This window comes from Helianthus annuus, chromosome 17 (assembly GCF_002127325.2).
Source record: "Helianthus annuus cultivar XRQ/B chromosome 17, HanXRQr2.0-SUNRISE, whole genome shotgun sequence".
Taxonomy (NCBI): Eukaryota; Viridiplantae; Streptophyta; class Magnoliopsida; order Asterales; family Asteraceae; genus Helianthus; species Helianthus annuus.
Window position 1 is genome coordinate 184,881,107 of NC_035449.2, and position 15,782 is coordinate 184,896,888.

Here is a 15,782-nt window from a genome sequence, read left to right on the forward strand (position 1 = left end):
TAAGTATACCCATCTTATTGCCATTCCTATTATAGTCAATGGGTGTTTTTAGGGATACTTGGTCACTCTTAACTAAACATGTTAATTATACTTAATGTAATGGTTTATGGCAATTTCTGATTGTTAGATAGCATTTATATAAGTAAAATATTGAATATGTATCATTCACTGTTTTCTCTATAGTTTATTTCTATTGGAATATTATAGAATTTAGACGACTTCAATATGCAAATTTTATCATGTAGCATGTCCATGAACATCAATTTGCCAAACAATAATTCATCGCTAAACATTATCTGTGTATAAATATAATTTGTGATATAAATTTGTCTTTAGAGTCTATGCTCAACATCTAGGTTATTCCGGTTCGTTTATGATTTATTTTTCCTAACCCATATGAATTGCAAAGTTAGAGTGGAGAAGTAGTTATAACTATTTATGCATTGTGAGACCCTTAACATGTTCCTAAGAAAACGGTAAGGTCTCACTCTTGCCGAGGCATCAGAGTCAATGGTGAATCAGGTTTGGGTACCGAAGGTGACAGCGAGTGAGGTTAGTGACCCTGATTATGATGGACTGGACGAAACAGGTGGGACAGATGCGCGTGGGTTTTCATGGGCATCAGAATATACGAATTCTTGCCTCACCTATGTGAATTCTCGTATGCAATGCGAGAAAGAGTTTACATGGAGATCGAATGCTTCCCCTTTCATGATACATTAAATAACAACTAAAACCTCACCCACGGTGGTGGGACATATATGATTACGTTTGTATACGAAACGAGTTGATGCCATCCCGCGCGTTGCGGCGGGAACAATGACGATTTGATGATTGGCTTGCTGGTTTGCCATGCATGTCTAAATCACTACATAGGTCGAACTTGTAACACATGTATTTGTTTATAACTTTGATTTTGAAAAAGTTGTAAACTTATTTTTAAAATCTTCTAAAAGTATGTCTAAATTTTAACAAACTTAATCAAAAAAAGTTTTTAAAATATTTTGTCCTATTTGGAAAACCCAAGATGATTTTAAAATACTAATAAAAACCTGCGTTTAAAAATTGGAAAATAAATTGAAAAGGATAAAAAGAATTCAAAGTTTTCCTTATTTTTTGTTTTGTTTTGATAAAACTGTGCCGTCTCGTTACCAAAATAATGAAATACAACATATATTTTTTATTCCAACAAAACTTTGGATTTCAAATGATCGGTCTTCAAATTTCATTGTGATGTGTTTTGATTAAATCAACATGATTTTGATTTTAATTCCAATTCATCCCGTCACAAAATCCTTACGATATTACGTTCTTTAGTTTTTATTGAAAAATATTGAAAATTGATCAATCAATCAGATTCATTTATCTCCGTATATATGAGATATCGATTTGTTCAATCAATCCTTATGATATTACGCTACACGCGCGTTCCAGCGGAATTTTGGATGAATAAATAATGCAAATCCAATTTAGACACTTAAACATTATTGTTTTACACAATTGTTGACATCACTTTATGTAATACAGGAGGTAAAATGTAGAGCAGTTCCTTAATTCGCTGTGTAAATATCATGGTATAATCAAAATTGACACAATAATAACCATTATCTTGATAATGAAAATCATATTGCAAATAATAACCATTTAGATATAGTGGAACCATTACAAATTCTCATATAGAATTCTCTCATTACTTTATTTTCTCTCACCGCACACACACATTTCCATTTAGAGAGAGAGAAATCAATCAAAGATATAGAGAGGGAAAGTGAGTTGTGATAGAAAGCAGTGGCGGAACTAGAACATTAACTCAGGGGTATCCCAATTTTTTTTTTACCGTACAATCATACAATATTAAAAAAAAACGACAATAAATAAATAAAGTAAAACAATTACCTAATAGATTTGTCCTCTTCTTTTTTTCATAGCTTGAAATCGTTCCATCACATCGTCGTCTTTTACTTCACGTAAAAAAACCCTTTTCGACCGCACAAACCATAGCATTGTTCAAAAATTCTTGGCCCATCCGATTGTGTAAATCCGTCTTGACAAGCTTCAATTTCGAAAAACATCTTTCAACGGTTGCGGTTGCAACCGGTACAAGCAAAGCTAACTTAACTACCCGATAAACTAAAGGACAAGAAATATGCGTTCGAAGATGATCTTCTATAGTTCTGTTCAATGTGCTGCTGCCAAAGTGCCAATTATCGAACAATTATCAATCATCAAACTAACAAGTAATCAAACAATCTGTTCGAAATTGAAACAAACCTGTATTTTCTGTTTGAAATCGAACAAACCTGAATAAGTGAATAACAATCAAACACTGAATAAGTGAATAACAATTATCAATCAACCACTGAATAAGTCAATAACAATCAAACAAACCTGTATTTTCTGTTCGAAATCGAAATACACTACTAGTTCTATTTTGTTATGTTCGTTCAATGTTCTGCTAATCTGCTGCCGATCAAAATAATTAAAAAATCTTCGAAATCAAACATAACAGGGTTCGTTCTTCGCTGTTCGTTCGATTTCGATTTCACTGTTCGTTCGATTTCCATTTCACTGTTCGTTTTTGGCTCTTTTTTTTGTTCGACGTCTGACTATTGGAGACGTTTGATTTTCCTTACGGATTAAACATGCCGCCCAAATCAATAATCATTCAATCTTGAGCTATTATTTACTTATTTGGGCTTACCTAATGTGCTATTATTTACTTATTTGGGCTTACCAACTAGGCTTATTCACTAGTACAAAAGCAGTTTTTTGGTGCTAGGATTTATGCTTCTTTGTGAGCTTTTTGAGTGAGCACCAACAAATATACTATCAAATAATGGGATTTGTTGGTGGATGCTCAATAAAAGCAACATTAAATCTCTAAGCACACCACCAAAAAATCAATAATAGAAACCAAATCAGTCCACCATTAAATCTCTAAACACCACAAAAAAATGATATAAACCAAATTAGTCCACCATTAAATCTCTAAACACACCACCAAAAAATCAATAGAAACCATAAGTCTCTAACACATGTCAATATGCATTTACCACCATTTAATCCACTACTAGAGTATGGGGATGGATTTTCTATTATGAACTGGTCCGTAAAAATATACATTATTTGAACACATGCTTTTTAGTTTTATTTTATTTATAAAACATCCAAGATCTAATACAAAGACAAATAAAACAAAAAACTATACAAACAAAAAATGTATAAAATCTACAAGCATAATGAAATAAAATTACATGTTCATGGGAAGCTACAAAGAATGAGATACAAACATGATTTCTATAAACTTATTTTCTAAAATAACAATTTAAACACATACAATCAAACCAAATCAACATAGTGTATAATTGTACATTCATGGCAGTTCAAAGCATAAATGACTTCCATCGCCGTAATAGGTTTCCTGCGAGTATCTTCGGTGTATTTGATGGCATCACGCAGAAAATCATCAAGAAAGATCTTCAAAAATCTCGTGTCTCTTCGTAGATAAGGCCATTGATACGCTTTACGCCACATCGCCAATTCGCCGGCTTCTTGATACTGTGAAAGCTGTTCCGGAAAACTTTCCTGTGATGCTTTGCTCCTCCTTAACATTTTTCTCTCTCTAAAAAAGATTTTGATTTTAACATCGTGTCTATATATATGTGGGTATAAAGGTTGTGTTTTTGGAGGCTTAATTTGATCCATTGATTGAATAGGATGAGAGCAATTGAAAAAAGTAGGATTATGATCCATGTGATTTGTAACAAAATGTTTTGATTGGTTCACTTTGTTGGTGCTATTAACTTCATCCTCAAAAAATCAATTTAATTGTGCTATTAACAACTTCACTCTCAAAAAATCAATTTAATGGTGCTATTAACAACTTCACCCTCAAAAAATCAATTTAATGGTGTAATCTTGTTATTTGGTGCTTTGTATTCTAAAACACCACCAAAAATTGAATTTGACACCACCAAAAAAATGGTCTTGTACTAGTGATTATTTTGTAAAAAAAAAATTGAGGGGTGTCCTCGTACTTGTTCAGGGGTGTCCTATGTATAAAAATCGAAAAAAAAAAACAAAATTTTACACTACTGGTAAAAACTTGAGCCGTAGCCCGGGCTATGCCCGACACAACTACAAGTCCGCCCCTGATAGAAAGAGTTTTTGGTATGAAAGAAATAAACGTTACGTCAAGAAATAAAAGATTTCAAAAATAAAGCACGGTAAATAAAAAACGAATCAATAGTCAACGTTTCTTAATAAAAGTTTCGTCAAGATACGCAAGTTTACAAATAGGAATTGGGATCACGGTTCTGCGCAAACCCTACTATTGGTACGACATAAATATAACCAAATTTTGTGACAACCGAATACCCCCTTCCATTTGTCGTGTCCGATGTCGGAATCAAAAAATCAACAGGACTAAAACAGAGACTATCGTACACGCAGGGGCCTGGTGACATATTCATATATCCTTTGATTGTTAATTTTAATTTCATGAATAATGTATGGTGCTGCATAGAGTCGTCTTCAAGGTTGAATATAATCATATTATAAGGCGTAATTTACACTATTTGAATTATTTCTTAGAGGCACTTATAGATTTTCTTGATTCCTTATGAAACGCAAAACAGAAATTCAAAGAATCTATCTGGACGTGAACACAAATCTGGTCAAAATGAATTGCAATGATCTTATTTCATTTAGAATTAAACATGGTGTAGGGACTAATCACATGGTTTATAATTCGTTAAAAATTCAAGTACACAAACAAAGGAATGCAGCAGAATGGTCATTCAGAATTAAACATGTAGAATTTGTTAAAAAAAAAAGGATACAAACAAAGGGATGAAGATGAATGGTTACTTTGAAGATTATGGATGATGGTTTGCGCATAAATGTGTTTGACCGAAAGAAGGTGGTGGTGTTTGAATAATTAATATATTGATGATTAAATAAGGGAACCATTAATTAATAATAAGATGTGATTCAATGGCTCTTTAATCATAATTAACAATAAAAAAAACTGGTGTGAAGGGGAATAGAATCGGAGCCTCGTGGGAGTTGAACGGCCGGGACAACCACTCTAGTAGTTGGGACCTTTTGTTAAGTAATTCTTTTAATCAAAATATATATTAAACATGCGTGTCACATGTAAAAACAACGAATCCGGTGTGAAAGGGAATCGTACCGGCGTTTCCTGATTGTCAAACAGGCGCGACGACCATTCCAATAGATGGGAACATGAGACAGGTTTTGCTTTTAATTAATATATATATTAATCGACGCGTCTTTAAACAAAAAGGTATAACCTAAGTTACTTTTTGTAGGGTTATGCGTTTATCATATATCCATTCTAGAAATCAAATAGTTTTAATTGCCCTATAACGTGTTCCATTGATTTGTAAAACAACGAAACGACTTTATAGCGATCCGATCGCTTTGTAATACACGTTTTCCACGTTGTCCGATCAATTCGTCATCCATTTTGGTGTGGTGGCGGGAAATCGATTGTTGGCAAAAAGGTATGTCAATTTCATTTCATACACTCTGTAATTTCACATTACAGACATGAACATGTATAAATACGTACCAAACCATACCAAGTTAGAACATCAATTAATACTTATGCTCTTCAAATTTTGTTTATATCTTCGATTTCAAATTGTTTACAATCTTTTCATGGAAGTACATATTACACCAAATATATAATGGACACTATGAAGGAAAACGATACATAAAGAGGCGTTAATTGACGATTCATCAAGAAAAGTTTACAATGGCATGAATGATAAAGAACGCTTACATGATAATGGTGATGGTGAAGATCGAAAGACGGCGCCTTGGCAAAGAAAAGAAAATGGTGGGTGCTGAATTGTTATTACAGATGGGTGTGATACTCCGATATAAATATGATTTGGTAAAATAATTGTGGGTTAAATAAATGGCCAGAAATGTTAAATGGATTAAAAACATGACGGTTGAATAATTGTGTGTATGGAACATCACACCTTTTCAAATCTTCCTGTAAATTGGTTGTATAAAAGGTACCAACGTGTCCATAAATGAAACAATATGAGAATTGTGAAGAGTGTTTGATTAGAGAGGCGACTTTTAAACTAACGGGTACAACCCTCAAGGTAATTATTTCTAAACGACGCGACTTTTAAACGAATGGGTACCAACCTCAAGTTGGTAATTGTTTCGAAATGACGCAACTTTTAAAGGCACCCTAAGTTGTGAATTGTATTTATAGATAATATAATAGTTAAATAATGAATAAAATTTTGTAGGGTGTGAGTAAAATGAATTAAAGGGTGTGACTTTTAAACAAATGAGACATAACCCAAGTTGCTAATTGTATAAGGGTATAATGTCCCTAAAATTAAGAGATAAAACTGTGAAAATATTCAAATTATCTCTATATAAAAGAAAGGAAATTGAATATTGTCTATGCTAACATGAGTCTTGAAGACTTTGCTAACTTGAGCCTTTTTTTAATTTAGTGGAAGGTTTTGCTAACTTGACCATTTATTTGGTATAGTGCTTTGCTAACTTGTGACTATTTTTTTTTCCTATTTGAGTTTACTTTACTTAACGAACAAAACCAATATCGGTATGGAAAAACCATTGTTAACTTTCATTTTTTTAACAAACTGAACACGCGCTAATACCCTTTTTAACATATTTTTTCCTTTGTTATAACGAGTGCATCGAAACCGATCGAGTCCCTATTGTTTTCCGTTACATTTACTGTTATTTTACCTTTGTTATTTAGCTTATTGTATTATCTTTTCTGATTATTTTTTAACTACGAGACCCTAGTTGGAAATTAGGTCGAAAGGTTCCTATGAAATATGACTCAAATGTGGATTTAGATGAGTTGGGCCTTGTAAACCCAGTATATTTTTTGGGCCTTGTTTAAAAAAGGAACGCAGGCCATAAGTAGTACTAGGAGGAAGGCCGTTTAAATAGCTTATGGGCTATGGCTCTTAATTTGTTTGTTAACTAGTATAAATAAAACAATCGAATCGATTTGGCATTTTGGCTGCTAGAAACGTTCGAGCCAGCCTCAAACCGAAGGTTGCTTGCTTGTTGATGAGGTGACGTATAACTCATCGAACCGAACGTCACATAACAAGGACTAAATGAACACGCTCCGGCTCACGAAGGACGTCCGGCCTAAAGAATCTTTCCTAACTAACTGAGGGCCCACAATCCTAACCACCTGATAGTGACTGGTTCAGCCATAACTCCCCCCGCCACGTCAGCATACCCACAAGTATAAATACCCCACTTAAATCTCCATGAACGGGTAATCTGTACTTTTCTCTCTCTATAATCTCCGTCTCACTGACTTCACTTTGAATTTCCAATACTTATCCTCACGCCCGAGCTTGGTCACAGAGAGGCCCCCCTCCCTGTGATAAGGCTAACGGTGTTTCATTTGCTGTGATCTTTACAGGAAGCAAGTTCTAAGACTCTATTCCTATTTAGCTCGAAGCTGCTAATCTTTGAGTCTTCACTTGTACAAAAACTTGTGTTGTTATGGCCGGCGAGCTAATTTTGGCTAATATAAATCGATTAGTTTTTTTTTTCATTGTATGTTTGGTATTTTGGTGTTATACTTTATAAAACTCGTATAATTTCAGATTCTTGTTAATTTCTTAGTTGAGGCTTTTATATAAAAAACATACAAAATTATTAAGAGTAAGAAAACAAGCAAACTTGTCGGGTCATCACTCATCAGCTAACTCGAGTTGAATAAGAGCTCAGTTTTCTGCTTAGTTGGAAATATGAAGTCGAGTTGGCATACATCGAATCATTACTAACTCGAGCCCCAGTTGATCTTAACTAATTCTTTATGAAACACTATGACAATACCATAATAAAATGTTTTTTTTTTTTTTTTTTCAAACCGTCAGCCATAATGCCCAATTATTACATATTACTCTGTTAATCATCAAAATACTCCTTTTTATAATACTGATAATATGTGTTCATATAGTTTTTATTCTTTATTCATAACACGGTATGACTCGAAGCGCTCTAACAAGAAGATATGAGTTACAATAAGGTTTGGGATAAAAAGTTCAAATTTAAGTTTCAATTATTGGTTTAATTTTAGTATTAGGATCATATGGAAATCTAATTATCGACTCAATGAATATTAAAACAATAACTATTTGTTACATAACAGACCAGGGCCACCAGGCTGAAACTCATTCTCTTGATTCGGTCCAAGTTATTGGGCTAAAACTCAATTTGGGCTCAGTATCCAACTCTTTTTTGGGTTGACTGGTTTAGTTAGAGTATCCCTTGGGCTGAGTCCAGGTTACATGACAGTATTAGGCGATGAGGTGATACTCTAGTGATCCGTCAGTGATCTAAATTTGTTCAAAAAAAATGTTAGAAACGTAATTTCTTGTTAGATGTATAAATCAACATTAAAAAAGCTTTACAGATGGACTACAACATGTGGACTACAACATGGTCGGCTTAGAAAAAAAAGTTGTTTTCGATCCTATAGTTCCTTTGTGTTTGTATGTATAATTGTAGACTACAAATCTTACTTTCAAAAATCCCAAAAGAGAAAATCACCTATATATATTTTTTTAGAATTTGAAGGTCCGAAGCATTTATTTTATCTCACTCTCCCTTGAGCCGACCCTAAGCTACAAAACTACAGTTTCACAAGACATAATAGTGAATGGTAGACGTGCATAAAACATTTCTCTTGTTTCTCTTGGCATGCACAACCACCCTCTTGCTCTATAGGCTCCCACCGTTGAGTTAATAGTTTTAACTTCAGACGTTACATATGACCTTTAAGTGGTGTTATATGTCACTTGGATGTAAGCCGACAATAAACAATACCACTAGGTTGAACGTTGGTACATAGTTATTAAAGCCCGTGTTTAAAGATAAGATTTAGGTGGTCGAGGTATGAGCACATAAAGTGGGAATGTCGACTTCGTGATTGGGTAAGTGTTAAACTCGCATAAAAGGAAAAACAAGTTTAGAAAGGACCACACAATGACTCATGTTTGTCCTAAACGATAGATATCATGTGAACAGAAGAACATTTGAAATCACCAAGGAAGATGCCTTGAGTTATCTACTAGCCTTATCAAGAGCGTGTTCACACAACAAGAACAAATTAAAGTTTTTATCTTTCATGTATTTTCAAAATAAATATTTGAAGTTTGGTAATTTTAAAATAAAGTTAATTACTCGGACACTCCTTGTGGTTAGGCATTATTTGCAGGTATACTCCTCACCGTTCTACATTTACACATATGTTGCATACTGTTCAATCAAGTCTAACATTGGTGGTCCTTGAAGTGGATGGCCGTTAGTATTACCACATGGGGCATCCGAGAGAGATATGGAGAGGAGAGAGAGACCAACCTTAGCTCTTTTTGGGTGGTAGTGTGGCTGTTTCTTGTTTATTTTAATGATTAAAGGATAATACAATTGCCCGATTACATCTCTTCACACAAAACTCACAAGACACTGAAAAGGGTGATTTGAGCAGTTCTGGCCGAAACATGCTGGAACTTATGGTGAACACAAAACGATTTCATCTTCAAGCACAAAACTCTTCAGATGACGAAAATAATTGGCGTCATCAAGGCGGGCTAGTTCTCTTGGGTGAAAACTCGGGCTGGATACTCACATATTGGCTGGGAGAAACGGAGGGGTTTCAAGTTCTTAGATTTTCCTTTATAGCATGTTTCACATTTTTCTATCCTTTGTAATTGTCTCAGTTTTCTTCTGTACTGTGCTTCTTAAGCATCTTACTTAATCGTTCAATGAAATTTTCACCCTTTGCCAAAAAAAAAAAAAAAAAAAAAGAAGAAGATAGTAAAAGTAGAGACTTAACTCCTAAATAATTTCAATAGAAAACTAATATATAAAATAATGTTATTTAGTCTAATTATATGATATATGATGCTGCCTGATTGAGGTGATGCTTGACCCATCATGTTTGAAGGTGATACCCGATCTATTATCATATGAACATGACATGTGTATCATATCCTACCATTACCTATGTACATACTATCTTGTCCTAAATTAAATATATTATAAGTAAGCTTAATAATTCTAAAGTAACTTGTGTATATTGCCCTACAAAACTACTTCTTATGCAACATTAAAAAGTATATTGTATTTTCACCATACTCAAAATGGGAAGTGAACCCCACAGTTAAAATGTTTAATGAATCATGGACCTCACCTCCCCCCCCCCACCCCACCCCACCCCACCCCACCCTAGATACATCACATGCTCAAACATCCTCCATATAAAGAAGCCCATCTACCATTCTCTGCCATAATATTCACATCTGTGATCTTTCTACTACACAACAACAATATCACTTCCACAACACTCAATAACCTTTTTTCTAAACACTAATTCGGTTGCGGTTTACGTTCAAATCATATTTAAACGCGTTTTAAGATTTATCTAAACGCGAGTCAGTGAGTCAGCAAGTTCAAGATTCAGATCTAGCATCTGATATCAGCTAGCAAGTTCAAGTCTCAACACTTTTCTGTCGAAAAATCATCGAGATGAGGATCGCGGGGAGTAATAACACCGGAAAATCAAAGAAAAAGGTGTCAAGTAAACTTGGAGGAATCTTGAAGGAGCAAAAGGCAAGGCTTTACATTATCAGGAGATGTGTGGTGATGCTTCTTTGTTATCATGACTGATCCATTCATGAATATCACTAGATCTTCTTTAGATATGCTCTTGAAAAATCATGTGGTAAAATTGTAAATATATATGGCTCAAGAGCTTCACAGTTTTGTAACCCTACATATTGGCCTCTAATGGGGTTGAATGTATATTAGATTGCTAGTTTGCTACTTCTTTCTAAGAGTTATTTTACTTTCTGATACATGTTTAACAATTAAAATTAAAAAAAAATATATTAATAGTATATGAAATGTATATTGTTTTTCTCAGATTTTGGGAACTATAAACTTGACATATTATTTTCTGGCTTTCTTATGAAATTTGCAAATATTTTTAAGTAGTTATAGTCGAGTTTATTAATTATTTTCCAGTCAAGAATATTGCAAATAAATTGATAAGGGTGAGATAAACCTCTTGAATTCTTAGATGTGCTATTACCATATGATAATTTAAGATCACCTTAATTATTAAATAATTTATTTAACATAAATCAAAAGAAAATTAATATAAACTCATGTACATAGTGAGAAATTTTATAATTTTATAAGTATACATTAAATATAAATTATCTTTTAACAAACACACAGTTTGATGACGAGTTTCATCGTTTAAATTAAATGGTTATTGATAAAGGTGTTTATGATTTCGTTTAACTAAGTTTGGTAAAAAAAAAAAAAAAAAAAAAAAAAAAAAAAAAAAAAACTAGGTCGAATTGTTAACTATGGTTTTAAAGAACGACATTTCAAACATGTTTAAAAAATCAACATAGTTATTTGTGGTGCATTTTTAAAAATGACACATATGATCATGAATATGATACATATGCATAATTGCATAAGCTAAATTTGAAAAAAGAAAAGTCAAGTAATAGAGGTAAAAGGTACGTCGGTTAAGTTTACACAACCGGTTTCATGTTCCAATCGTGAACCGATAAATTTGGGTTTTTAAACTGTGAACATAGTCGTATAAATCTTATATCAGACAGTTTGTTTCACTTCAACGAGTTTCAACGGTTTATAAACATCCTAGCCGTGATAAGTTTGTTTTATTTTTAATAGTAAAATGGGTGGTAGTGTGTTTGTGAAAAGAATAAGTTTATATATTATTTTTTACATTAAAATTGGTTGTAGTGTGTTTGTGAAAAGAATATAGAATGATTATGATTTTGGTAATCAAGAAAAAGTACAATATTTATCTTAGCATCTATCGTAACAAAGTTGTTACATAACCAAAGCCAATTAATCAAATGACACATCTCCGTTCATGAAAGATTCAAGAACTTAACCATAAAAGCATTTGCCTCGAGGAAGCATCCAAGAATTTCTTCTTTTTTCCTAGGTTTAGATATGTGTAGATTTTTAAGAACAGGTATCTTATGATAGAGAGAGGATCCTGTACATTAATCCCGAAGTGTGAGAAATGTATTATAACACTATATATAACATTATATAAACACCGTATTATACTATGTAACACCATATAACACTATGTAACACTATATTTTGTCTGATAGCATGTCTATGATAGATGTATAGTGTTATATATTGTTATATAGTGTTACGTAGTGTTATATGGTGTTACATAGTGTTATACGGTGTTTATATGGTGTTATATAGTGTTATATATAGTGTTATAATACATTTCTCACACTTCTCACACTTTTAGATTAATGTACATGATCCCTACCCTGTTATGATATTTTATAAATCTCTTATAATAATCATCCACTTTGGAAATGTAACTTAATGTCTAAAAGTGTAAGGATCATGTTGCTTTCAATTTTTATGAAATACAAATTGTTGAAGGTCAATGAGCTTTAGCTCTCACATCGGAGGAAAAGTGAAGATTTGGGTTGAAAGCCATTGGTCTTAAGTTTGAATCTGATCCCAACTGGGTTTTACCGTAGTAGGCCTTCAAGCGACGACTTTTCCCTGAAATTGGAGATGGTAGACTTGGGCTACTCAACGCTATATATGATCGCGGGTGTATTGGGTCGTCTTTACCATTGAGTTACCCCCGATAGCCGGACTTTTATTCGTTTGGCCGTTAAAAAAAATAACAAAATTCTCATTGAATAAAGAAAAAAAAAACTAATATTCTTTTCTATAATTAGTCTTACCATTTTGAATACTATTGGGGATATAAAAATATATAGTTAATTTTTTTAAAGTGGCGATATATTGAAGAGAAAACAAAGACCCAACAAGCTGCTCAGATCATTACAAGAAATAGAGAAATTAAAAAAAATACAGCATACATTCAGCCCATTGTTGCCATATAGTGGGTTTACCAAACGAATAAATATGTAATTATGAAGGCATTGAATTGTTTTTGATTGATTGATTTTAGACCAATGATTACTCATGAAACACATTTGTTTACATACCGAATTCAGCTTCATTGCTTGAGAGTGACAATACCTTCTATTGCCTACGTATCCATGTTACCAGGTTGTCATGTTCCTTTTGCAAAGGTGTACTTAACTCCTTTTTAGTTTGCATAATTCACCTTTTTTTAACTTTCTCCAAAACAAGTAACTCCTCAAATTCCAATTCAAATCATCTTAAATGAAATATTATTATTACATTATAATCTTGTTAATATGTACAAGTTTGTGATGAATAGAAATGAAAGTACAACCAAAGGGGCAGATGACTTTCTCTAGTGGAGGTTGTCGGTTGTCGGTTGAAGTCTCGTTCGTGACAAAATATCCTGTGCAAGCTAGAGGTTTTACCATAATGGGCTTTCAGGCGATGGGTTTCCCCTAGAAATGGTGTTGGGCCGGGTCATCATCGCTGTCTGCGATCGCGAGCGTGTGTGACCTTTTACATATGGGTGTACCCAGATGACTTGGCGTTGTTAGACGTTAAAAAAGGGAAGGAAAGTAAATTCAAAATCGGTCAAAATCCCTATGTAAATACTTGGAAATCCAAGAGTAAATTTTAAATTTAATTAATGACAAAATGAGTCACTAGACAAACAAAAATCTAGAACAAAGATGGGAAGGGGAACAAGTAGTTGGAGGTGTAGAAAATGTTATTCATCTATAAGTAAGTATCCTTGACCGATGTGTTTTTTTAATATAAATTAAACTCATATATCAAGTGAGAATTTGAGGTATAATCTGAAATTTATGTCTCTAATGAGTTAAAAATTGGTTAAAAGATTAACACACAGTAATAATGGACATGACAGAAAAAATATGGGTAAATATGGCATTAGCATAGCATTTTAACCATAAAAGGATTTTATACTTACGTGTATAATGTAATATAGGTGAACGAGTGGTTATTACTATTACCTACAAACCTTAAAAGAGTTTCAACTGAGATTGTCAATGTATATGATATTTATTTGTTTACAAATGAGGGAAATATTAAAAATAGAGTAAATTTCAAGTTTTGTCCTTTAGCGTAAAAATTGTCAAGTTTTGTACTTAATGTTCCAAAATCTTGTACGTTCTATCCTTTAGGCCAAGCCATGATAGATTTTTTTATTAAGTACGGTCATGTGCCTTGCACATGAGGGCATTCTTGTCATTTCACCTATCCATGGGCTATTTTGTAAGAAAATTTTGTTTAAGGACTATTTTGAACCGAACTTAAAAATAAAAAAAGAAATAAAAATATTAAATAATTAGAAAAACACAAGTACCATGACATGAATAACAAACTTTTTTTATTCGAACTAACCGCTTGTTATGATTGTTATAAACATAGCCGGTTAAAAAGCAACTTAAATATTAGGTGAAGTCCTAATCCATCAAAACCAATTGAATCGTTCAAACCGAAACAAGTCTTTTCGTTTGGATTTATGTAATTTGGTTCACGATTCGATTTTAACAGTCTATCCGTTTGGATTTATGTAATTTGGTTCACGATTCGATTTTGATAGTGTAACGGTCTTTCCGAAAGTTTGAAACTTGGAACTGACTTTGTAACCAAACAATTGTTTTTTTCCATTTTAAGAACTTGTACAAGCTAATGATTTTGACGAAAATTCAGTTCAACCCGTTAAACCGCCAAAACTGAACCATCAAACACCTAAAGTACATGAGTGTAATTTGTCGATCTCTAAAACCCTAGTTCACAGTTTGAACTATAGTGGTTGAGAAGCTTGGGTTCTCCAATGGAGACCCAAGTTCAATCCCACTTGTGTTACTTTGGTGGATTAGACAATAATGAATAGAGCCTAGCCTCCTTGCAAAAGGTGTCAGGTTCCATCTTGAGTCCGCTCGGATTTTCGTCCATATTATGTTACGCCAGAGAGTGTTCAGCTCCTAGGGTGGCACAACGTCTGTCAAGTGGTAGTCGACGGTATAGTTTTCCAGGGGAACGTCCAAGCCAAATTCTGAAGCCAACATGAGCCAGGTTAAGACAACATTGTCTGACTGAAGTGGGGCAACATAACTCTCCAATTTGAAGAGTACGACGACCTAACACAAGAAATTCACCGTTGAAAAAAAAAAAGGAAAAAAAAAACAGTTTGAACTATAAATTTTATCAAAACCCAAGTAGAATCACACTCTAAACACCATAATAAATACTTGATTTGTAAAAATTCTTTGGTACCAATATTATATGCATAGTAAAATTTTTAGTAAAAAGTAAGCATAGTAAAATTTTTAGTAAAAACATTGTACAATAGATCATTTTAAAAGTTGGGCCGGCTTCCTCCTTGGAGGTCGCCGGTTCGACTCTCGGCTGCGGCATACGGGGGTGGAAGTCCCAATGATGGATCGTTCCTACCGAGGCATGGTGCGGTCCTGAGGGCAACCCGGTTTTACCCAGCTGTTACCCCAGCGAGTTTCTCGTGTGGGGGCAGTATGGTTTTCGGGCGGAAGTCAGCTTGCGCAACGGCCGGGGCCCGATCGAACATCGCGTCTGTAAAAGCGGGGCTGACGGGGAAATGTCTTTGACATGACCCCGGAGACCAATTTAGTCTTGTACAGAAAAAGTCTCCTTCCAAAAAAAAATCATTTTAAAAGTTATGATAAACACGTGATGTATGGATTCTTGAATCTTCAAACTTTTAGAAAGATCTATAAATAAAATACATTTTTAAGGTATTTCTA

The 15,782-nt window shown here is 33.6% G+C and overlaps 1 protein-coding gene across 1 annotated transcript; it reads left to right on the plus strand.

The window, feature by feature from the left end:
• The first annotated feature begins 10,319 nt into the window (after positions 1 to 10,319).
• Positions 10,320 to 10,905, plus strand: LOC110923147. The gene has a single exon (XM_022167323.2). The coding sequence runs from the start codon at positions 10,582 to 10,584 to the stop codon at positions 10,720 to 10,722; it is 141 nt and encodes a 46-aa protein (XP_022023015.1). The 5' UTR covers positions 10,320 to 10,581; the 3' UTR covers positions 10,723 to 10,905.
• The last annotated feature ends 4,877 nt before the right edge of the window (positions 10,906 to 15,782 follow it).

Bases quoted from the DNA above. Each gene is read 5' to 3' on its own strand.
- LOC110923147 (XM_022167323.2), top strand. From the start codon at position 10,582: ATGAGGATCGCGGGGAGTAATAACACCGGAAAATCAAAGAAAAAGGTG.